The following is a 24,024-nucleotide window of genomic DNA, read 5'->3' as shown; positions in this document are numbered from 1 at the left end:
CTGTCAGGAAAGGGAGAGAAGGAAGGAGTCTTTTGGATGAACCCAAAAGAAAAGCTTTTGATGGCATCTGGTTCAATCTGAGAGACCCTTGCCAAATCTCCTTTAGTGGCCTGAAGTGTCCCACGCCCTCCCCTTGCACTCGGCGATTTCTTTTTCCCTCTTAGTTAAATCCAACCAAGACCCGTGGGCCCCTCTCACAAAAGATAAAGCCCTGCCTGCTGAAGCCAAGGCACCTGCTGTCCTCACCGAGTCCTGCAGGTGGTCTCTGTCCCGACATGAGTCCCCTTGAGGGAGGCAGCTGTGGGATGGGCTAACTAGGCGAAGGGGATTCAAGGTGCAAACGCCCAGTCATAAGGAAGTCACAGAGATGAAAAGTGCCGCGTGGGGAATATGATATCGCCCACCATTGTCCCGGTGACGTATGGACGGTGGGATCACTGTGCTGTACACCTGAAGCCAACACAACACTGAGCGTCAACGACACAGCAGTAAGAAAAATTATTTTTTGGGCGCACTTCCAGCTAGAGACAGTGCATCAAACCTGCTTGTCATGGGGTCAAGCCTGAATCTGCCACATCTGGCATCCATGAGCCCCATGAAGGCCAGGCGTTGCCATGAGCTCGTGGGAGGAGTGGGGGCTCCAGAGCCAGGCCCATCACGGAGGGGCCAGAGCTCCACGCACCTGGAAGGGAGGGCTGGAAGGTCCATTTCTGCAAGTTCGCAGGTGAGGAGCTGGAACCAGAGGGGGATCACCATTTGGAATGGGAAACAGAGGGGACCAGAACTGGCTGCGTGTGTGCGGAGTTCTATGGGGAGGACAGCAGGTGGTGGGGAAGCAGGGACATCTCCCTGCCCGGGCCAGGACCTGGGATACACACAGAGCAGAAAGCAGACTGGATCCCTCTTAGATGCCTTTCCTGGCGCCCCAGAGCAAACGTCAGAAAACTTCGAGGCTTGGCGACAGTAATTCATTATCTGTCAGTTCTGGAAGTCCGGAAGTCCACAAGGGGTTCCATGGGGCTCGGATCAAGACATCCGCACGGCTGGGTCCCTCTGGATGTGGCAAGGGAGGCTCCGTTCCCTACTCACTAGGGTGCTGGCAGAACGCAGCTCCTTGGGGGGACCCGGGGTCCCCCACCTCCCATGGCTGTCGGCTGAGGGCTGTGCCAGCTTCCGAGGCCTTCGCCCTGGTCCTTCCTCCGTCTCCAGCCGGAGGTGAGGTCTGTCCCTGTCCTGCCTCTTCTCGAGTCTCTGGTCTCCGCCAAGAAAGGGCCCCAGTCTCTAAGACCCACAGGCTGCAGCGAGGCCCACCGGGATGGTCCAGGCCAGTGGCCCACCTCGGAGGCTGTCCCCTTAACCACATAAGCATAGGACTTTGGGCTGCGTGTGGTCCCCAGGTCCCTGTGACGCGTCCGTGACTCTTCTTCCCACCTCGCCCACCTCACGCGCAGTCACCCTGAAGGACCGCAGGCTCCGACGTCAGTCAACAAGGAAGAGGGTCAACCGAGTGAAAAACGGGACAAAGACCCGCAGAGGCCATTCTCAGAAGCCGCGGCAGGCGATGCTCCGAGCCCGACCGAGCCGCACAGCAGGGCGCGGGGTCATCTCCTGTCCACGCGGAGGGACTCGGGCCGGGTGTGGAGGACAACTTGCCGGTATCTCACGGACTGTGAGCGCCCGGGCAGCCCGACCGGACGCGAGGCTTCGGAGGGGATCGCCCGCGCCGGCATCGGGGAAGGACGCGGGGACGCCCCCGGCCGCGCACACCTGCCGCGGGACGAAGGGGGCGGGCGGGAGCGGAGGAGGGAGAGACGAGAAGGGCGTCCGCTGGGGCGGCGGTGCCAGAAGGCGTCCTCCACCCGGCCGACCTCCGAGTCACTCCCGGGCGGCGGGGCAGCGCCCACACACCTGCAGCTTTCAAGACCGGGAGGCCGGGCTGCAGGGAGCCGGATCCCGGCGGCGCCCGCGGCGGCCGCAGTGACGCGCGGCGGCCACCAGAGGGCGCCCCGCTCGAGGGCGCCGCGGGCTCTCCCCGCGGGTTCGCCCCGCCCCGGCGCTCGAGGCCCCGCCCCCGGCATCGTCGTCCCTCCCCCTGCCTTCCCGGGGGACCCGTGCTCCGGGAGGCGAAGTCGGGGCCCCAGTCCGCGCAGGGCTCGAACGCGCAGCGTGAGCGCCGGGCCGCCCCGGGTCGGGCCTCCAGCTGGAGCCGCATCTGCGAGATCCCGCGGCGGTGGGAGGTGCCCCGGACCAAAGGCGACGGGGTGCGGGGGCTTCCCGGGTCCGAAGGGAGACCAGCCCAGCCGCGCTCTTCCCTCATCCCTGCTGCAAGGAACAGACGGGGGTCTTCAAGGGCCCGGGGAGTGGGACACGGCCCAGGGCTACTGACACCAAGTCAGGTGACGAGAAGGCCCTCCCCTTGTCCTTCTGGGCACCCCGAGAGTGACAGCGCAGCTTGCAGCTGCCGGGGTTGGCCTCCCCAGTCTCAACCAAGAGACGGCAGGTCCCCGCCTGGGACGGGCTGGGACCTCTAAGAAATTTGTTTTGTTCTTTTTTTTTTTTTTTTTTAGATTTTATTTATTTATTTGACAGACGGAGATCACAAGTGGGCAGAGAGAGAGGAGGAAGCAGGTTCCCCGCCAGCAGAGAGCCGGATGTGGGCTCGATCCCAGGACCCTGAGACCATGACCCTAGCCGAAGGCAGTGGCTTTAACCCCTGAGCCCCCAGGCGCCCCAAAACTTGTTTTGTTCTTACCACTGTCGATTTACGCACCTTGTCTCTGATTTGGTTTCGTGATTATTTCAAAATGATTGCAAACAGCCACCATGACCCTTTAACCCAGAATGTTCAGGGTGTTTCTAATGTCCCCTACATGAGCTCAGCATGGTTGTCAAAATCAGGGTAAAAATAGCATCAATAAAATGCTGTTATCTAGTCAAGAATTCTTTTTTCTTTTTTCTTTTTTTAGATTTTATTTATTTGACAGAGAGACAGAGAGGGAGAGAGCACAAGCAGGGGGAGCGGCAGAGGCAGAGGGAGAAGCAGGCTCCCCATGGGAGCAGGGAGCCCAACACAGGGCTCCATCCCAGGACCCCTTGATCACGACCTGAGCCAGAAGCATAAACTCAGCTGACAGATCCCCAGGCATCCCTGGTCAAAAATTCTTACTCATGCATCACACATTGTCCCAATCACGTCCTTCCCGCTGCTCCCGCCGCCCCGGCTCCAAGGTCCGTCCAAGTGAGGGGTCACCCATATGAGCCTCTTCAGTACCCTCTGCTCTGGGACAGTTCCTCACCCTCTAGTTCACCAACTACAGAATTTTGAAGAGTTTTCTCATAGATCCTCGTTCAGTCTGGGTTTCTTTACTGTTTTCTCAGGATCAGTGAAAGGAGGTGCATAAAATGAGGAGATACGATGCATATCAGTGCATTCTGGCAGGGGTCCCTCAGCGGGCGCTGCCCAGAGGCTACAGTGTCCACATACATCATCACTGCTGGGGCTCACCCCCGTCCTTCGACCCCGGGGGTCCGTCCAGTTTTCTCCAAAGGAAAGTGCCCTGCCTTTCCCTTGAAATTACAGACACTCTTCAGAGAGATACTTCAAGATGATGCGAACCCTGTTCCCTATCATCAGGCTTGCCTCCACGACTCATCACTTCTTTCTTTTTAGGGAAAGCTGAGCTGGTTTCCCATTCCCAGGTATGATACACCCTTTTTCTGGACAAGTTTACTAGGTAACTAGTAACTAGTAACTAGGTAACTAGGTTACAAGTATCTAGGTAACATAAAAGGATCCCTGCCTGACTTAAGCATATCATGACATAAGACTGCAAATGAGCGGGCCCAGATGGTGGCTGGGGCTCGAGACTGATGGGGACACATGGGTGGTGTGGTCACATCCAGCTGTCACGCCAGGCCCCACCCCCAAAATTCCTCCTACTCAGCGCAACTGCTCTCCTGACAGCGGGCTCCGCCATGGACTGGGTTTGCAGATCTGTGAGTCACCGAACACGAGCTCTAGAAGGAGAGTGATGTGTGGCCCCTGGGGTCCTCCTCCCCATAATCCCGTCGCCTGGTCGTGTGGGATGAGTCCCCAGCAGCGGCGACAGGTTGCCGCAGAGAGAGTGCTTCAAAACAACACACATCTATTCTCTTACGGTTCTGGGATCAGAAATTAACTGGGTCTCACTGGGCTAAGGGCAAGGTGTGGGAAGGCTCCAGGGGAGAACCTGTTCCCACAGCTCCAAGACGCCAGGCAGGGGATGGATGGCAACTTAAAGATTAGCCACTTCAGGGAGCTACCACGACCATGCCCCTGTCAGGGGCTGGGGCAGAAGCCACCGCATGGAAGCTGGGGCTGCGCAGGCCTGTCTCTCTAGGCTTCCACACGCGCTCCCCCTGGGGGAAGTGAGAGGGCGGGGCTTCTGGGGGGCGTAGATTGTTCCCTCCAGCACTGAGCTGGGGCACCGATGACCCCCACTGGTCAGAGCCCAGATCACCTGCTCTGGGCTAGGCAAGGGAACCTCAGCAACACTAAAATCCTAAATCCTTCTGTGCGTGGCAAGATTGTATTTTGTTATAATAATTAAACTTGCCCCCCCAAGCCATATTTTGCAAAACTGTGTGACTATGGGAAAACAATTACCCAGAGGCCCCAGTTCCCCACCCGCCCTCTACCCATGCCCTTCATCACCTAACTTGGGGGTTCAGCCACCAGAGCAGAACACGATTCTCTGCCCCACACCTGGCCTTGACAAAGAGACCACGGAGATGTGGCTGCCCCTGTTCTAAGCCTTGCACGTCTCCTCTAGCCGTGGCCACAAACGCACGCCTGGGCGAGCCTGCTGGAGGGTGAGGGACATGGGGGCACGGGGGAGCGGGGGGCCGGGGGACCTCGGACAATGCGTGGGGAGCCCAGACAGCACCCATCCCTCCAGCCGCTGGTGCCCACTGCTGACTGCAGCTTCCCAGGTGTGCGGCTTTTGTCCTCACAGAGGTTTGAGGGGAAAAGCTGAGGGATGCATGGCCCCTCCTTCTTCGGGGCAGTTGGACTACATGGGGCCCATCACATCACGGAAAGGGTGCCCAGGGGAACAGGCAGGCTTCTGAGTACCAGGACTCTTCCCCTCTGAACCTCAGAGCACTGTGCTGTCCCTGTGAAGATGCAAGGGACAGAACTACAGGATGAACAAAGCTTCCTGACCCCACCCACAGTAAGACTCAATAGAGGCCTCCCCAAATGGGAGGGTTAAGTCCACACGGGGGTCCTGGGACAGTTAGCCCATGAGCCTTCCCCACCTGCCCTCCACCCAGGAGATGCAGGGCACAGAGGGGCCCCACAAGGTCTGCAGGGTCTGCGAGTGCGGTAGACCCAGACTTGCTTGACCCAGCAGCCCTGGAGGAGGGGCTTCTGTTGGATGTGTTATTAAGATGTAACAGGGTTCCCCGTGTCAGCCCTGCGGACATCTGGGTCATTCTCTGGGGGGCATTCTGGGCACTGTGGGGGGCTGCCAGGAGCTCCCCAGTCATGACAGACACAGACGTCCCCAGACATGATCCCGTGTCCCTGGGGAAGGACAGCCGCCAGTGAGGACTAGCCTGCGGGTGAGGCCTGGTGTGGTGTGCGCGGTCGGTAGGACCGTGGGGAGACATTCATGCCCTCTGCTCTCGTCTGAAATAGGAAAACACCCTTTACTCGTGTTTAAGAAGCTTTGACCCTGAAGAGGTGCTTGTCCTGGGTTTGATTTCTCTGACACTGGTCAGAGAAATTTCTCTGTCACAGAGACAAAGTCACTCCAGGGCTGCACCAAAGACCCAGAAGGTCCCTAAGATTCTCTCTCTCTCTGACAAGTCAGGGTCCGTGCACTGCAGCCCACTGCCACTCAAGAAAGAGGGGGAAGGAGAGGCTGTGCCCTTGCTCTGGGGTCTGTGGTTTACTACAGCAAGTAGGACAGCAGGTGACCTCCCACAGGGGAAGGTGGGACAGCAGGTGCCATCCCAAAGGGACAGGTGGGACAGCAGGTGTCATCCCATGGGGGCAGGTGAAACAGCAGATGGGACAGCAGGTGACCAATCATGGAGGCAGGTGGGAAAGCAGGTGCCCTCCCGTGGGGGCAGGTGGAACAGCAGGTGGCACAGGACAGCAGATGCCCCTCCTGCCCCTCCACCCTCTCTCCCTGCCTCCTCCCGACTTCCCTCTGCACTCCTGCACTCTGACTGGCTCTGCAGCGATGGGATTCCTTTCTCTCTGGCCTGTGAGGCCAAAGCTGTGTGAGATTCCCCTGAGTTCCTTCTTGGAGGTGAGGAGAGTCCCGTTGAGGGAACACACGTCCACTCGCTGCTGGGCTCCACTGAAGACAGGAATCGGGTGGTTTCCAGGGCGCAGCCATCCTTGCTCACATCCCATTGGTTGGAATGCAGTCACATGGCCACGCCTGGTTGCAAAGGATGCTGCAAAATGCACTCTTTTTGAGACACACCCGCAGCGATAAACTGGGGTTCTCTTTCAAGGGCATTTAAGAGCATTCTCCTCCGTAAATGCCTTCAGCGGTCAGCAACAGAAAATGCTGCCTCAAATGGGCATAAGCAATGAGGCACATATTGTCTCCCCCGCCCCCCCCCCCACCGAGGGGCTCCTGGATGCGTCCCAGCAAGTCTCCCTACTTAGAACCTGCTAGACTCCTCTCTGCTTTGCTGTTCTGTGGTCCTCTTGGTTCTACTCCTTTCTGCATTGCATGCTTCCTCAGATGGGCACCAATATGGCTGTGGCTATTCCAGACTTCTCATCACGAAGCTGCCACAGCCAAAGACACAGTCAGAAAGGGTTCGAGACCTCTCTGAGGTCAGCAGAACAGCCTCAGAGATGTTCCCATCCAAGTCCCCAGAACCTGGACTATGTTACACTGCATGATGAGGGGGATTAAGATTATAAATGGAAGTAGGCTTGCTAACCAGCTGCCCTAGAGGTGGGGAGATTATCCTGGATTATCTGGATAGGCTCGATGTAATCAGAAGGGTCTTGGTAAGCAAAAGCAGGAGGCAGAAGAAAGAGCCGGAGAGTGGGCACGTGAGGACTCAGCCCACATTGCTGGAAGGGTCACAGCGGAGGAAGGCAGCAGCTTCTAGAAACTGCGCGTGTCTGTTTGTGTGTGCGCGCACACACACACACACACACACACACACATCCGTCACATCTCATTGGCTGGAAGGGGGTTACGTGTCCATTCATAACCCAATCCCCAGCAAACAGGTGAGACACCAGTGGGGCGCTCTGCCAGCACCCGGATGGAGTGGGCTTCCCTGAGTCACACAGTGGGGAGAGGACACCCAAAGTCTGCAGGCTCTGTCCACAAGGAAAAGACTGGCAGGGGGCTGGCGGCCAGCAAGGTCCGCCCCCAGGAGCGTGAGAGGCTGGACCAGGAGGAGGCAGCATCGCGTGCATGGAGCAGTAGTGGAAAACCTGGAGGGCAGGAGACAGCTCGGAGGTGCCCTACATGGAATGATCATAACAGAAGACGATACACCCACCACCTTGCCTGGCAATGCCTCGGCTAATATGTAAACCCCAACCCTCAGGAATTTGGAATCTACTTGTCCTAGGATGGATTGGGTCTCCCCAGAAAGACATGTTCAAATCCCAACACCCCCTCCACACCAGGGAGTTGAGAATACCAGGAGGAACGTCACTCTGTGGGTTCCTGAAGTCTCCATGAACCCCGACCCTGGGGCAAGGAGCATCTCCAGGCGCAGTGAGGGCTGCCCTCCTGCCCCCTGCGGGCCCTCTTCTCCCAGCCAGGCTGGTCCCCAGGAGGCAACAGCCTGGGCTCCTCTGTGCTGCCACCTGTGGACAAGGCTGCCAGCATCTGTTGCCGTAGTAACAAGCTCAGCTACCAAGCACCCCCCCACCCCCCAGCCATGGGACACCTTCGGAGCAGCTGGTGACATTTGAATATGGACAGTATGTCAGATGTGAGCACCATGTCAGTGTGAACCCTCCCAGCCATGGTAACCACAGTGCGTTCTAAAAGCAAATCCTGGTGTTTAGAAAATACACTGAGGTGTGTTATGGGGGAATGGGCGTTGCATCCCCAGACTTAAATGGTTCAGAAAAGTGCATTTAGATATGAGCGTGTGGGGGCGCCCGGGTGGCTCAGTCGGTTGGGCGTCTGCCATGGGGTCAGGTCGTGATCCTGGGGTCCTGGGATCGAGTTCTGCATCGGGCTCCCAGCTCCCTCATCTCACCCCCAACTTGTGCTCCCTCACTCTCTCTCTCTCTCTCAAATAAATAAATAAAATCATTAGAAAAATAAAAAATAGATATGAGCATGTATATATAGATGACAGATGGGTGTGGACACAGAACATGACAAAGCCGACAGGGCAAGACGTAACCCTCTGGTGAGTCTGGGCAGAGTCAACAGGGGTTTCTGGCATGAACCTTGAAATCTTCTGTAAATTTGAAATTATATCAAAATTAAAAGTTATGGGGTGCCTGGTGGCTCAGTGGGTTAAAGCCTCTGCCTTCAGCTCAGGTCATGGTCTCAGGGTCCTGGGATAGAGCCCCGCATCGGGCTCTCTGCTCCGTGGGGAGCCTGCTTCCCCCTCTTTCTCTCTGCCTCTCTGCCTGCTTGTGATCTCTGTCAAATAAATAAATAAAATCTTTTTTAAAAAAATTAAAAGTTACAAAAATAACATCCAAAGTGCAGAGTTCAGGACCCCTCCAAGAGACTTGGCTCTGCCAGTCTAGGTGGGCCCAGAATCTGAATTAGCCAGCAGCCGAGGACAAGAAGGGCGTTTTGTGTTGGACTGTGTGGCCCCATGTTCAAGTCCCAACTCCCAGAACCTGTAAGAGAGACCTTATTTGAAAAAGGGAGTTTGGAAATAAACTTGAATCAAGACAAGGTCATCCTGGAGTAGGGTCCCTAAATCCAATGACTAGTGTCCTTATAAGAAGGGGGAATAAGGAGGAGGTTTTGGAGGACAGAGGTGAAGGTGGGAGTGAGTGTCTGCGAAGCAGGGAAGGCCCAGGATGGCACCACCAGGGTCTGGGAATGAGGCTTGGAACAGGCTCCTCCCGAGCCCCCAGAAAGAGCCAGCCCTGCCAACACCTTGATCTTGGAGTTCTGGCCTCCAGAGTGATGGGAGACTATGTCTCTGTTGCTTATACCGCCCAGGGTGCTACCGTTTGGTGCGCAGCCCAGAAGACAAGTACGGAGGGCATGTGGGAACGGAAGGTGGGCGGAGGGGTCGCTCCCCTCCCTGGGCCCCACTCAGCCCCTCAGGGAGCGCTGGAGCCAGACTCAGACACTCCTAGGAAGAGCTGGCCATGGCCCTGGGCCGGCAGGCGATTATCCCCATACACTTGATGCATCCATTAGGCACCTACTCCCGGCAGAGCGGGGACCTAGCTACGAACAAAATCAGCGGAACAGTCTCTGCCCTCTCACCTGAGGTCCCAAGGGTCACAGGGAAGGGAGTTACGGGGCTAAGAGGAGAGAAACCCAGCCGAGAGGCAGGGGACAGGGGACAAGTGAAATAAGGGGGACACGGGAGGCTTTACCACGAAAGGAACTTCGAGCAAAGATGGGAAGGAAGTGGGAGAGTGGGGGGCGCCGTAGGCGCAGGGGTGCAGCCAGAGGAAAGGCGCAGGGCTGAGGTATGCTGGAGCAGAGAGCAGCACGGAGGCCAGAGTGGAGTGAGGAGTTGAGGAGGGGGCAAAGGGGACCCCATGCCATGGGGCTGCGGCTTTGCAGAGCCGGCCCACCACCCTGTGTGTGGGTGGACGTGTGTGCGGGGCGCCCCAGGTCCCTGACACCCGGCCTGCCCGCGGCGGCCGCTCAGGCCTCCTGGAGCACCTGCTGGAGAAGGCGTCCTCTGGCCGGTGCTCACCCGCGCCCTCTGGCGGCAGCGGGGAGAACAGGCCGTGGGTGGCGCCGGGACACGAGGGGGGAGGGGCCCGCGCTGGTTCCCCGAGGGGGAGGGGGAGGGGAAGATGCGGGAGAAGGTGGCGGGATGGGGGGGGTGTGGTGGAGGGAACAGCGGGGGAGGTCCGGTGGGCGGGATGGTGGGGGGACTCGTGGGGAAGAAGAGATAGTGGGGGGAGACCCGGGGCGGGGGGAGGGGGGGACAGGTGAGTGGGATGGCCAGGAGCCGAGAGGGGGAAATTCTAGGGGGCTGGGGGGAGGGGTGGGGGGGCGGAGGGATAGTGGGAGCCAGGATGAGGTCTCACCAGGCAGGGCTAAAGTGGGGGCGAGAAATGGGTGAGTTCCGAGCAATTTTCTCACGCCCTTGCCATTGAAATAGGGCGTGTGACAGTGGAGTGCTCCGTGGGCTTTTTAAAAATTGAACTAGAAGTCACATAAAATAAAGTTAGCCGTTTTATATTTTTAAGATTTTATTTATTTATTTGACAGAGAGAGAGATCACAAGCAGGCAGAGAGGCAGGCGGGGTGTGGGGGAGCAGGTCTCCGAGCAGAGAGCCCGATGGGGGGGCCCAGGACCCCGAGATCAGGACCCGAGCCAAAGGCAGAGGCTTTAATCCACTGAGCCCCCAGGCGCCCCTACAATTAACCATTTTTTAAGGTTTTTTTTTTTTAAGATTTTATTTATTTGAGAGAGAGAGAGCACGAAAGGGGCGAGGGGCAGAGGGAGAAGCCGGCTCCCTGATGAGCAGAGGGCCTGATGTGGGACTTGATCCTGGGACTCCAGGATCATGACCTGAGCTGAAGGCAGTTGCTTAACCAACTAAGCCACCCAGGTGCCCCCAATTAACCATTTTAAAGCGAACAATTCGGTGGCATCTGGTACCTTCACAATAGTGTACAATCCACACTTCTGTGTGATTCCAGAACATTCCATCACTCCAAACAAACCCCATCCCATCAGCTGTCACCCCCATCCCAGCCCCTGGCCCCTGCGAGCCCCCTTCCTGTCCGTGGAGGAGCCTGTTCTGGACGTGTCACTCACGTGGACTCCCACCCTGTGTGGCTTCCTGTGTCTGGTTTCCTCCCCGGGCACTGTGGCCTCATCATCGTCCCCAGGGCCTCGCTCCTGCTGGCGGCCGATGGCTGGGTGGACCACGTTGCGTGTACCGCTGATCCGCGGGTGGACGTTTGGACGGTCCCCACTGTCAGGCACTGTGAGGAAGACGCGTGTTAAAGGACAAGTTTTCATTTGAGGCGCTGCTGCAGCCCTTGTGGTGCCTCCGGGAACAGAGCTACTGGGACCCCACGTGTGAGGCCACAGGCACTGCAGGCTGCGCCCCACGCCCTCCAGCCCTGCTTCGGGCTCCCGTTTGTCCAGCCCTCACCAACACGTGTCCTCGGGGTTTCCTGACCACGGTTGTCCTGCGGGTGCGAAGCAGCCTCTCCTCCTGGTTCCGGTTTGCATTTTCCTGGTGACTCATGGTGCTGGGCGTCTTTCCACGAGCCTGCCAGGCACTTAAGTACCCTCTTTGGGGACATATCTATTCCAGTCCTTTGCCCATCTTTTAGTTGGGTCGTTTGTCTTTTTTTCTTTCTTTCTTTCTTTCTTTCTTTCTTTCTTTCTTTCTTTCTTTCTTTTTTCCTTTCTTTCTTTCTTTACTGTGTTGAAAGAATTTTTAAAACATATTCTGGATACTTGACCCTATGAGCATTTATAAATAAACTCACTGCTGTAACCATGACCAGATCAACACAGGGACAGCGACAGCCCCCCCAGAGGCCATCCTCCTCCCCCTCCTGACCCCCAAACCCGATCACCGGCAGACATGTTACCGGTCCTTGAACTCCCTGTAAATGGAATTGCTCAGCATGTCCAGCGTCCTGCCCCAGCACTCCGAGCGAGGGTTCGTCCATGCCGTTCGCTCTCAGGGATGGTTCTGGGCTTGCTGGTGGGTGTGACCGAGTGAGGTGGAGAGAGGGAGGCCTGGCATGACCCCCACCCGCACGCCCACATCCAATGTCAACACTTGCCAGAGGTTTTACTTTATTTTTTTTTAAGATCTTATTTATTTGGGGCGCCTGGGTGGCTCAGTGGGTTAAAGCCTCTGCCTTCGGCTCAGGTCATGATCCCAGGGTCCTGGGATCGAGCCCCGCATCGGGCTCTCTGCTCGGCGGAGAGTCTGCTTCCTCCTATCTCTCTCTGCCTGCTTCTCTGCCTACTTGTGATCTCTGTCAAATAAATAAATAAAATCTTTAAAAAATATATTAAAAAAATATCTTATTTATTTATTAGTCAGAGGGAGAGTGTGAGCACAAGCAGAGGGAGCGGCAGAGGGAGCAGGGACCCCTACGTGGGGCTCGATCCCAGGACCCCGGGATCACAACTGGAGCCAAAAGGAGACGCTTCACTGAGCCCCGCAGGAGTCCCTGGACCAGAGGTTTCACGTCCTCAATCTCTTTCAAATATATACCACACACTCCCCCGCGACACACTCCCCATCCCCATGCTCTTGCCCTCCTCCCATGCTCCCCCCGCTTCCTCCTCTCACCCCCAGCCACGCTCCGGCCCGGCCAGCAGTACCCCTTCCTCCCACACACCAGAGGGTCTCTCTCAAGCATTTGCCAAAGCCCACAGCCCCACAGGGGCTCCCCAGTCTTAGTGAAGTCCACACACCCCTCAGACCCCAGGCCTCCATGATGGTCCTGGGGCACACAGCACTTCCTGACCTCGGTCAGTGCCCTGCCCCCCGTCTCCTCCTCCAGGAGGTTCCCCAAGGGCAGGTCTCTGGTCACTCAGATTGGTTGCGGACCCTGAAACTTAGTGATGTGAAGCAACCATCTGGGACCCCATGGCGCAGGAGCTTGGGCAGACACCGTGAGGAGGAGAGTCTCTGCGCGGTGGAATCGGGGACACCGGCGAGAAGACTGCAGTCCAGCCCGCACTGGCTCCATGTCCAGAAACTCCACTGGTACCACCAGCCTGACCGCTCCTGGCCTGGCCCTCCCCCCAGCACAGCACAGTGCTCTGAGTGCGAGAACACTGTGTTCCCGCTGTGGCCTGGACTTGGAAGTCACCTGGCGTCCCTTTGGCCATGGTCTGTGGCTCCGAGCAGACATGAGGCCCCCTGGATTTGATGAGGAGGACACCGAGAATCCATCCCTGGCTGAGGACAGGCCAGGCTCTGGAAATATCACCCCAGAGGCCATCTCCAGAAGCCGTGGTCTGCCACGGCCGGAGTCTTGTCTGCATAGCCTGCTGTGGGGTCCCTGACATCCAGCTAAAGCCTCAGTCACTTGTGGGCACTCGGTCAGTATCTGCGCCTCGAAGCAGGGACAGCAAACACGTCTCGAGTGTTGAGAATATGGTGGTCACCAGGCCTTCCCTCCTATTGTGCTCATGGGGGAGAAAGTCAGCCAGAACCTGCAAAGGGGCAAACGTTCCTTCTGTGCAGTATCACTGGGGGCCAGTGGCTCTCCCAGGCACTGCCAGTATCGGGGCTGGGTCGTTCTTTGGGGTGGGATGGTCCCAGGCACAGTGCGGGAGCCAGCAGCCTTCCAGGAGCCCACTCACTGGATGCCACAAGGACCCCCCCAGTCGTGGCAACGGCCAGTGTTCCCCGATGTCAGACAGTGTCCCTGGGAGGAGAACCACACCAGGGCAGGACAGCCGTGTGGAGCTCCAAGCAGCCCAGGGAGAGGTGCTCCCTTACTCCCACGAGGCTCCGGGGAATCCAGACTCCGCTGCAAACCCCAGGACTCGCCAGCAGCAAACCCGTGAACCCCATCCACAGGCTACAGTTCACGGCCGCAGAAGGCACGAACTAGCTCTGCTTCACCTTGAACTCGGGACCTGAGTCTCCTCCGAAGCAGCTTCGCCATCCTGTGGGTCCTCCGCGGCCACCCAGAAAAACCGTGACATGTGTGGTCCCTGGGAGTTTGATGGGGTCGATGCTGTGCCTCTGCCATCGCACCACCCCCAGAGCTGAAAGCAAGCAGAGCGTCTTATTCTGCACACGGGGAACCCGAGGTCGGGGATGGGGGGTTCTTGCCCGGGGTCCTCTGTGGGGAGTTCAGGGAGCCACGGCTGCCACCTGGGATTCGAGGAAAAAAGAAGAGGCGTTGTGGCATGGCTGGGGGAGAGGAAGTAAGGCTGGGAATCAGGTCCGGCCTGATCCAGGGACTCAGAGGGTCAGGGCTGTGACAGGGAGGGGAACCCAGGAGCCAGTCAGGGGCTAGGATCACCATGGCAGTGTGAGCTCCCAGGGAGGGCGTGGGGCTGGGGTGGGCAGTGCCCAAAAGCAGCCGAACTGGAAAGAGACGACGGCCCAGGCTCCACTCAGACACCACCTGCAAACTCGGGCGTCCCGAAAACGACCCCGAGGCTGGAGAATTCTCTGGAGGGGACTTGCAGAACTTGCTGCATACACAGGAATGGCCGTTCAGGCGCCTGTGGCCGAGGGGGTGCCTGGAGTGGAGTCAACGGCTGGTTTCAGTCCCAGGTCCACTGATCCAGGGACCGGTCTCTGGTCTCCCTGGCGTCAGGTGTGTTAGCGGTCACCTCCCAGGCCCCTCTGCATGAGGCTAAGCTCTCTGCCGGCCCGCGGGTGGGAGCAGAGCTCCCCCCCACCCCCGACACGAGCCCCATGGCTAGACCTGCAGCTTTGCCAAGACCAGGCTTGGGAGCCCCGCCCCCACCAGCACAGTGTGGAGTCCAGGGTCCTGGGGAGGACACTGAGTCCCAGAGGAGCAGTGCCCCCCCGAGGACCCAGGCGGGGCCTGGAAGGGGGGGCGTCAGTGCTGCTCATGAGAAGGAGAGCGCAGGAGTGTGGGGAGATGGGAGATGGCCGCCCCGGTGAGGTGGGAGTTTAGGTTCTGTGCCACACCAGTAGGAACTGCCCTCCTTCCACCTGCCTGCTGGGTTGGCCTCCCCGGGCCTCAGTTTCCCCACGTGTGAGGAGTCAGCAGACCTGACGTAAGTGGACCATCCTTCACACCCATTTTGGGGTTAATGACCAGGCCCTTGGGATTTGTGCATATCCTACATCACGCTGGAGGGGAGGGCCGTCTTCCTGGTACAGAGGGGGAAGCGGAGCCCCGGGGGCCTGTGAGCCACAGAGGTGGGCACCCAGGAGGTGAGAGGGGCGAGGGCAGTGCCCCCCCACCAGCGCCAAGGCCAGGAGGGCGAGCGGACGCAGTTTCCCCATCGCAGTCAGGTCCCCAGAGCCTGCAGGCAGCCCTCCCTCCCCGCTGAGTAGACGCGTAATTGAATCCCATGCTGGAGGGAGGGGCAGGCGCCGCAGGGAGAGGCCCCCAGCGCCGGGAGGCCTCGGTGGGGCTGACGCGTCTACACAGACCAGCCTAATGGGATTATATGAATTACATCGCAGTGTCCTGCCTGCTTCCGCCAGCTCCTCTGAGCAGGAGCCTGTCTTCCCGCAAAGGAGCCTCCCAGCGGGGGTGGCTCTGCGTGGGGCAGTTGAGACCTGATGTGCCATGGGACGTGCCTGAGGCCACACGGCCTGCAGACTGCGGATGGGGCCTTGAGTTCCACCACGAGCGAGCGGCCCCCTGCGCTTCTCCCAGATGAGGGCTCAGAGCTTGGGCCCAGGAGGTGGGGCAAGCAGCACACAGGGAAGGTTCTGGGGTGGGTCTCCAGTGCCAGACATGGGGCCACGGTGAGCCCCCTTCCCCAAGCCCCTTTCCTCCTCCTCCGGAAGGTCCCTCCCCACTCCGCGCCCAGCTGCCGAAGCTCCCAGCTCACTGGGACGCGCAAACCCCAGGTCTTCCGGGCATGGCTTCCCTTCTGCTTTCCCACATCAGGCTGGGACACCCCTAGGTCAGCGTTGTTTCTCCTTCCCCAGACTGAAGACTTGCTGTATCCGTGTCCTTTCACTGCAAACGGAAACACAAAAGACAGCACACAGACACACATGAATGTCAAACTAGCTGAGGCCAAGAAGGGACTTCATTGTCGCTCTGAACTGAAATGGTGTGCAGCTATGGACTTCAGGCACAGCCAGATGTGGGCGCCCACGAGGCGGCAGGCATCAGACTCCTCCTCTTTTGGCTCTGCTGTGGCCTGTGCTGGCTCTGCTCAGAGAAAGGGGCAGCCAGTCTGGTACCCACTGCTGCTGGGGGCCCTGGGTGTCCCTGGCTCTCCTGAGAGTAGCTATGCTCGCGGGGCAGCCAGGCTGCAAGGGGGAGGAAGGATGCCCCCCAGGTTGACCGCAGGGCTGAGTGCTGGGGGGCAAACACAGTCCAGGTGCTGTCCCAGGCAGTAAAGGGGGTCTGACCTCGGTGTGGAGTGGGTTCCCCGGGGAGCGAGAAGGGGCTTGAGACCCACAGGTGGAATGGAGCGCACAGCAAGGGTATGTCCCTCAAGGAGCCGGCACCCAGACAGGAGGGATGGGTCCTCGCAGGCGGCTGGTCCCAGCAGGGCAGGTCCTTTCCAGCGTCTGGAGGCACGGGCCAGCCGCAGCGCACGCGCACACACACGTGCACCCACACGCACGGCACAGCTCATCGCCAGCACACGCAGAAACACATGCACACAGCCCGTGCAGACATGAGAGCATGCTGACACACACGTGGCCACCCTGGTGAGCCTCCGTGTGTTCCCGTGCTCACACCTGCACTGTGTCCCGTGGGTGCAAACGGGATGGCACTCGGCATGCTCGCGGCCACACTGACACACGCACGTGTGTGCACAGCAGCCCGTGGCTGTGCCCCCACACACATGCACGCATACTTGTGTGTGCACACGCATGCACAGACTGCCCAGCAATCGGTGGCTAGCGGGGGAAGAGGCAAGAAGGTGCCCGGTTGCCCTGGCAACACATCCTGGGACATCACCAAGCCTCGTTTATGCAGCTCGTCTGCTGGCTGTCGGCAGGCAGGGGGCTGCTTGGGACCCTAACCCCGCACAAAGGCTCCTGGTGGCTCTGTCATGGACAGTCTGGACCCCAATGGGGCTAAGAGGAGAGAAAGCTGCCCGGCCTGGGGTCAGAGCAGGAGTCAGGGCCCTGCCAAGGGGAGCTGTGGGCAGAGACGCACCCAGCCCTGGGGTGTGGAGGGGGCACAGCCCCTCAGCCCCAGGACCTGGGGAGGGACAGAGCCCAGCACCACGGCTCAGGGCACTCTCGGCCTGCCAAGAACCCCAGAGTAAGCCAGCTCTGGGGCGCGGGTCTGAGGGGACCCCAGCTCTGAGCAGGCCGTTGGGGGGTGACCCAGCCCAAGCCTGTCTGTGCTCCTGTCCCACTGGGCACGGGTTCAAGGCCCCCTCCTTTCCAGGATCGCTCTGCACCCTTGTCCCTTCTGCTGTACAGTGGGTGCGCACACTGGAGACCAGGCACACCCAGAGTGTAGAGCTGCACACAGTAGGACCACATCCCACCCTCCCACCTGGCTCTTGTGTTCTCTGTCTGTGACCTGGGACTTCCTCGCTGGGATCTGCTGAGGCTCCCAAGGGGTCCAGCATACAGCAGGAGCCCAACTAATGCTCGCTGGCAGAAAGACCAAATGCTCAGATGTGTTTGCCCTCCCCGCCCCCCACCTGGCAGGGCACCCCAGTCCCACCAGTTCTACGTGGGGGGCTTTGGCTGGACCAGACGGGGGCGGGCATGCCCAACGCAGGCTTGGCAGGGAGGCACCCGCCCCCTCCTGGGACGCACCTCCTGACCCTGCGTTTCTTCCAGGCTGTGGGTCCGGCATCCCTCCCTCCTACCCCAGACTAGATGGTTCTGCCACTGCCCAGCCTCAAGCGACCCCTCGGGTCAGCACCCGGAGGGCCAGTCCTCCAGCTCCGTCTCATCTACCTTTTGACCCCAGAACTGGGGGGACGAGGGAGCACAGCTCCCCACTGAGCAAGTCTGTGAAGGGGCAGCAGGCCTACACCATGGCTCCGGGCCTCAGTTTCCCCATCTGTCACACAAAACAAGTCCCCAGTCAGCCCGCATCAGCCCGAGCTCCACACTCCCTGGGCCTGAGGAGCCCGTGCTGCCCGACCTGCTCTTGTCCTCACCATGTCCCCGTTCCAACCCCCAGCCTCTGGTAACGTGCCGCCTCCCAGCCTCTGCCAGACACGGCTCTCCACGTCTCTCGCCAGCTCAGCCCTTCCGCAAGAGGAGAGCCCAGGGAGGCGAGGTTGGCCCCAGCTGAACAGCAGCCCAAGCACCAGCGATTCCTCAGGTGAAAGCAACGGTCAGGGAAGGGCGGGGGGACCCTCACCCTTTCCCGCAGGCTTCCCAGCTCCCCAGTGACCCTGCAGGGGCCCAGGCATGGGGTCAAGCCATGGTTTTGCAATGACTCATCCGTTACCAGTCAGGCGTTTCGTGGTGCCCAGTGTGGTGTGGAGCTGAGGGCACCCCTGACAGAGGTGAACCTGTCCCGACCCCTGCCAGCATGTGAGCTGGACATCAGACGCAGGACATACTGAGAAAAGCCCCATACCCCAGCTGAGAGGACTGGGAAGGCTTCCTGGAGGAGGTGCCATCTCAGCTGAAGACTGAAAGTGAAGTTGGGGACTAGGAGACCTTCCAGGCCCAGGTACCAGCATCAATGTGAATGGCCTGCCCCGTAGTCCAGGAGGTGGGAGTGGCGCCTCCTGGCCAACGCACTGGCTTCCTGCTCTCTCTCTCTGTTCACAGGGGCTGAGGCAGACCAGGTGACAGTGAGGGGCAGGTGGGGGGGGCGGTGCTCCTGCTCTGGTGGCCAACGGCATCTGACGGGGTCCCTGCCGGTGATGACACCGCAAGTCCAGTGTGTCCACAGGTGGGCAGAGCCTGGAAGGGGCAGGTCCTGGCCACAGTGAGGGTGCAGCTTCCAGGCAGGCTCTCACCAGCTAGAGGCCCTTGAGCACACCACGGAGGGACTCCTGCCCTTGCCTGGGAGGCGGGATGCCACGTGTGCAGATGCTGGGCATGGACAGGACCTGCACACAGACCCGCGGGTTAATGCGTGCTTGCCGGCACCATGTCAGGACCCAGCGACCCCAGTGGCACCCCCCCCAACCTGGTGCAGTCCACCTTCCCACCCCCACCCCAAGCAGGAGACAGACGCAGAGCACCTGAGAGCTGAGAGGATTCTGTGATCACAAGGTCCCACCGCCCTCCCTGGAGCTCAAGGCAAAATTCTGCCTGTTACTAAACACGGAAGCAAACAGATCCCCACCCCCGTGCTCCCAGAAACACCTTTATTGCACTAAAAACAGCATTTATAAACAAACACACTTGGGAGAAGGTGTCTTAAAGATTTACCCACAGTCACCTTGGAGCACAAAGATATCAAATAGTGTGGGGCCATATAGAATGCCCCCCCCAGAGGGACAGCAGGGCTGGGAGGTCAGGGTCCGGGCGGGGGGTGGGGGGCAGTACAAGCTCCAAGCGTCTGGCTCAGGGCAGGGTCCTTGGTCCACCTGCTCCAGCCCACGAGCCTGGCCCTGGAGGGTCCCCAGGCTCTAGAGTAAAAGGGAACCCCCAACACCAAGAGCAGGGAGCATGAAGGAGCAGGCCTAGGACAGAGGTGGGGGGCAGGGGCGCACAGCAAGGGGCCTCAGCTCCCAAGGCCCCAAATTCTCAGTCCCAAAGTGCAAAGGGGAACAAGTGCTTTTCCTTCGTCCCTCCCCCGATGCCATTTGGAAATCTAGTCAGGAGGGACAACGTCTGGGTGGGGAGGGGTACCCAGGATACCCGGGAGCTGCCCCAGTCCAACCATGCCTACCAGACAGCCCAGGACCAAGAGGCAAGCCTGGCCTGGCCCGTCCTTCCAATGTACCATTTCTGTTGGGAGAAGCTGGGAAATGTTCACGGACTGTCATTCAAGGACCCACAGACGGACACGACATGGAACCCATGCGACATGAAGGGGCACACCAGGGGTCCTCCCCACCCACCAACTCCGTCCCTCCATCCCACCCATGCTAACCAAAACCTATTTCCTGCGTGGAGGGAAAGCCCAAGCCTCAGTCCTTGGCTACCACTTCCTGGCGTCCAGCGACCAAGGGCTACGCAGGAAGGTGGCGGCCCCTAGCCTTGGATGGATGGGGGGAGCTGGGGCTGGGGTCCGTGCTCTGGGCCTGTTCTGAGCATACTCCCCCCCGCGGTGGGGGCGCTCCTGAAGGTGAGGTGGGCAGGCGGGGCAGGGAAGGCGCTGGAGAACAGCAGACAGGCTCCTGGGGCAGGAGAGCCTCAGCCTCTGAAGTCCTTCCTCCACTCCCAGCCCCACAGCAACACGGCCTCCCTTCTCTGTCTGCGTTTTGCCAGCTGGGGGCCCCTGCCTCCGCAACCCACTTTGCTCCAGAGCCTAACCCAGGTGGGGTGTCCCCTGCAGCCTCACGGGTGCTGTCGGCAGATCCCGGGCCTGGGACTGCTCTCAGAGGGGCGCAGCGGTCTGCTGGGCCAGGCCAGGGGGAGTCCCACACAACCGTGGGAAACACTGGGCTCAGCCTCGGACCCGGCCCTTCCAGGCCTGTGATCCACTTGCACGGCCTGAAGGCACGGGTTCCTGGTGACCACCTCCCCCAGAAGACCCCTCTCCAGAAGTCTGAAAGAGGTGAAGTAGCATGAACTTAGGGCACAGGGTGGGGGAGGACACTCCGCCCTGCAAAGTGTCCCCTTCCTTTCCCTGGCGGCCCCCTCTTCCTCCTCTGAAAAAATGGGCCCCCGGAAGAGTGTTCTGGTCACGGTTGCCAGTAACCCCAGCATTGCCTGCAGCCCGGTCAGGGCCTAAACAGCCCCCCAGCCCCCACCCTGCCCCTCCCGGGCTGCTGGCCCAGCCGGGCCTCCTGCCCACCGGGGCTCAGAGCAGGAAGGCAGAGAGGGAGGGGCCTTTACAAGAAGGGGAGCAGCGAGGTCAGGGGCAGCTCCTTCTCCCCAAGCAGGGCGTCCCGCTTGAGGCTGCCGCCTTTGTTCACCACCTTGATCCTGAGGGCCAGTTTTCGGACGCTGGCCGGCCCCAGGCCATCGAAGAAGAAGTCCTCGTTGAAGACGGGGTGGTGGCTGTTCTTGATGATGGTGCTGCGCTGCTTCTGCAGCTTGCCAGGGACCAGACACAGCCCCACGCAGCAGTTGATGGAGCGGGCGTCACAGAGGTGGTCATAGAGGCCCTCGGCGGCCAGCAGGCGCACCCGCAGGCGGGCCTGGGCGGCCTCGTACTCCACTAGCAGCCGCACGCTGCCCCGGGGGCCCATCGGGACGGCGTGCTCAGCACGGGGCGCCTGGCCGGACTCAGGCCCCGGCTCAGGGGTGGGCCTGCGGGCCAGGCGGCGCCGAGCCCTGGGGCTGGTGTCTGGCGCACTGTCCTCAGCAGACAGGGAGCCGTGCGGGCCCGCTGAGTGCTTGAGCTGGCTCACTTTGGCCTGGCTGTCCTGGGCAAACCCTTTCAGCAGAGACACGGAGCGCGACAGCAGAGGGGACCCAAAAGGGGAGGACTCAGCAGAGGACCCCGTGTCACTCTCCCCGCCGCTGAAGTAGCGGCCGGGGCTCATGAGGGCCCCACCAGCCTCCCTTGGCACCCCGTCGCCCCCATTGGCCTTGGCGCCCCCCCGACGGCGCCCGGCACCTGGGGAGCCCACCTGCGCCAGGGCTCCGTGCTCGCTGTGGAACAGGGACTCCTTACGCCGCGTGTGGGGGCTCTCTGCCAGCGTGGCAAAGCCGTAGGACGTCTGAGCCTTGGGCACAGAGGGCAGGGACATGGCGCCCTGGGCCTGGGGGTCAGCGTTGGTGGCAGCCTCCTCAGGCGGCCAGTCCTCTGCGCTCTCGATCTGGATCACATGCCTCGTGGCTGCCTTCAGCAGGCTCTTGCTCTCAGCTGCCAACTTGGCCGGCAGCCGGGGGCTCCGGGGGGCTCGTCGGGGTGTCCCTGAGGCCAGGCTCTGCTCTGACGAGGCGGGGCCCAGATCAGCCGGCCCCTCCGGCTCTGCGGGGCCAGGGGACAGCTTGGGGGGTATGAAGAAGTCAGGGATCTTGTCGGGTGTGAGCACATTGCTGTACAGGGGCCCCTTGGAAGCCTTGTCCCCGGCCTCGCTCCCAGGAGGGACGTTCTCCCCAGACCCCCGAAGACGCTCCAAGAACCACAGGTTGGTTTTCTTCATGAGGGCAGGCAGGGGGTTGGTGAGGAGGAGCTCTGCAGAGTCTGGGAGGAGAAGCAGGGGTCAGGAGCTGTAGGCTCCCAGGGCCTGGAAGGGGGGGGGGCTCCTGGCACCTGTGCAGGGGGCCACAAGGACAAGGCCCTGGCCTTCAGGGAGCCCACAGGGTCACTCAGGGCGTGTCGCGCCTCCCCTCCCCTCCCAAGAGAGATCGGGCTTAACTTCCCAGACCCTGTGGAAGGGAGCGAGGTGGGGGCGGCGCTCCAACTCCCCGGTAGCTCTCAGGGGAGAGAGGCCCCTCTCCCGCCCCCACCCCGTTTTAAGGATCTCAAAGCGCTTTCTAAACGGTCTGCGCTCAGTCCAAAGGGAAGACACACACGGTGTGTGCGCGGACCCCCGGGATGTCCCAGCCCGGCACCCCCACCCCCCGCAGCTCCCACCCACCTGTGGCTTCGCCCAGCTCTGAGGGCGCAGGCACCCGGGTGGGGGCTGGGACAGGAGATGAGTCGGGGGGCTGACTGCATAGCGAGCTGACCCCTCCCACCAGTTCTCCGCCCTCCACCCCCCCAGACTCGGCTTGGGGTGGGGGCGGGGACCCTCGCAGAGCCTGCGGACCGTGGCGGGGTCCCCGCACTCACCTACCCCGCGGCGGTGGCCCGAGGCTGCAGGCGGTCCCGCGGGGCACCTCGGGGTCTTGGCGCGAAGGTCCGGGGCCCGCGCGGGGGACGCGGCCGCAGCTCCAGCACGGGCGGCGGCAGCGGCGGCGGCGCAGCAGGGACTCATTCACCGGCGGCGGCGGGAAACCGCCCAGCCCGGCCGCGGCGCCGCCGTATTCCTCCTAGTACGGCCGCGCGGGCGGCCCCCGCCCCGCCCCGCCCCGCCCCTCCCTCAGACCGCGGGCGGCCGCCCCTCGGCCGGACCCCGGGGGCCGGTGCGCCCAGGCGGGAAGGCAGCAGGTGGTGGCGCCGTGTGGACGGCCACCCCTAGCGCTTGTGCGTGCGGACCCTCGAAGTCGGGGACCCCCGTAGCCCCCGGCCCCTGCCTCGGTCCGCCTGGGCGGGGCCCGAGCCCCACACTCGCTTTGGGCGGGTTCTCGGGAGGGCCGCTCTCCCGAGATTCCCGGGCAACGAGGGGCGCGGCTGAATTTGTCACGGAGCGCCTTGTCAGGGCCAGGCCCCTAAGCGCTCACAGCAGCCCGGTGGGCAGGCCCCACTGCTCTCCCCAGCCAGGGCAGGTCCAAATGAGGGTCTCCTTCCAGACCTAAGGACCCAGCAGCTAAGACGCGCTCTTCCCGGGACGCGGTAAACAGGTGTCCACTCGGCAGCGGCCCCCCAAGGAGCGGCCTGCGTGTTTATTGAGCAGCTGGTGGCAGCGGTCGCAGGGTCCAGACTACCAATGGTTCCCAGTGCCAGGGACGCAGGTGGACAGGTACACAGGCACATTGTGAGTGTCGGTCTGGTGACAAACAGGTAGCAGGAAAATGTGATCTGAGGGGAGATGGGAGAGCACCCCACCAGGCTGTTCACAGCTCAGAGACTGAAAGGTGTGGAGAGGGACAGCCAGGACCCACCCCCCCCCCCAGGCCTGGCCATTCCTGAAACCACAGGGTCCCCGGATCCCACCACTCTTGCCTTGAGCTCTGCCCACCTGAGCCTCTGCTTCCTCACCCCTGGCCCTCCCTCCCAGCCTCAACGTCCCTTCTGGACCCTAAAGCCAACCAGGTCCCAGTCTGGTCTTGATCTGCGAGAAGCCAGCAAGTTAATGGGTTGCCAGGACTAACCCAAAGCCTGGACTTTATTTCAATTATGATTGTCCAGGAGCCTCCTGTGTTCCTCCTCGAAGCCCCAGCTAGGATGGGGGCTGGCCTGGAGTGACCCCTGGCTCACCAGCAGAAGGCGGTGCAGAGGGGCAGGAGAGAGTGGGAGAGAACCCCGTCGGAGTGAGGTGGGGTCTGGAGTTCCATGGTCCAGATGGGAAAAGCAAGGCTCAGAGAGGTCCATGACTCGCACAGTCTGTCTC

General features: G+C 60.9%; 2 protein-coding genes across 2 annotated transcripts; both read right to left on the bottom strand.

Moving 5' to 3' along the window:
• Positions 1–1,601: 1,601 nt before the first annotated feature.
• LOC125108476 (translation initiation factor IF-2-like) lies at positions 1,602–16,595 on the bottom strand. The gene is made up of 4 exons (XM_047744375.1): positions 16,553–16,595; positions 10,966–11,135; positions 9,447–9,484; positions 1,602–2,322 (listed from the first exon to the last, which is right to left on the bottom strand). Exons 1-4 carry the CDS (start codon positions 16,593–16,595, stop codon positions 1,602–1,604), a joined length of 972 nt encoding a protein of 323 aa, XP_047600331.1.
• Positions 16,596–19,107: 2,512 nt separating this feature from the next.
• On the bottom strand, positions 19,108–22,780 carry C2CD4C (C2 calcium dependent domain containing 4C). The gene is made up of 2 exons (XM_047707910.1): positions 22,644–22,780; positions 19,108–22,052 (listed from the first exon to the last, which is right to left on the bottom strand). The coding sequence occupies exon 2, from the start codon at positions 22,009–22,011 to the stop codon at positions 20,749–20,751; it is 1,263 nt and encodes a 420-aa protein (XP_047563866.1). The 5' UTR covers positions 22,012–22,052; positions 22,644–22,780; the 3' UTR covers positions 19,108–20,748.
• Between the last annotated feature and the right edge of the window lie 1,244 nt (positions 22,781–24,024).

This window comes from Lutra lutra, chromosome 1 (assembly GCF_902655055.1).
Source record: "Lutra lutra chromosome 1, mLutLut1.2, whole genome shotgun sequence".
NCBI lineage: Eukaryota > Metazoa > Chordata > Mammalia > Carnivora > Mustelidae > Lutra > Lutra lutra.
Note: the sequence above shows the minus strand (reverse complement) of the source record. Positions and strands in the feature narration are given on the sequence as shown.

Bases quoted from the DNA above. Each gene is read 5' to 3' on its own strand.
- LOC125108476 (XM_047744375.1), bottom strand. From the start codon at position 16,595: ATGCCGAGTGCCATCCCGTTTGCACCCACGGGACACAGTGCAG. The intron at 11,136-16,552 runs GTGTGAGCACGG...TCTTCCTCACAG, and splicing joins ACCCACGGGACACAGTGCAG to TGCCTGACAGTGGGGACCGT. The intron at 9,485-10,965 runs GTGAGTGACACG...CTCTCCTCTTAG, and splicing joins CACACAGGGTGGGAGTCCAC to CCCCGTAACTCCCTTCCCTG.
- C2CD4C (XM_047707910.1), bottom strand. From the start codon at position 22,011: ATGAAGAAAACCAACCTGTGGTTCTTGGAGCGTCTTCGGGGGTCTGGG.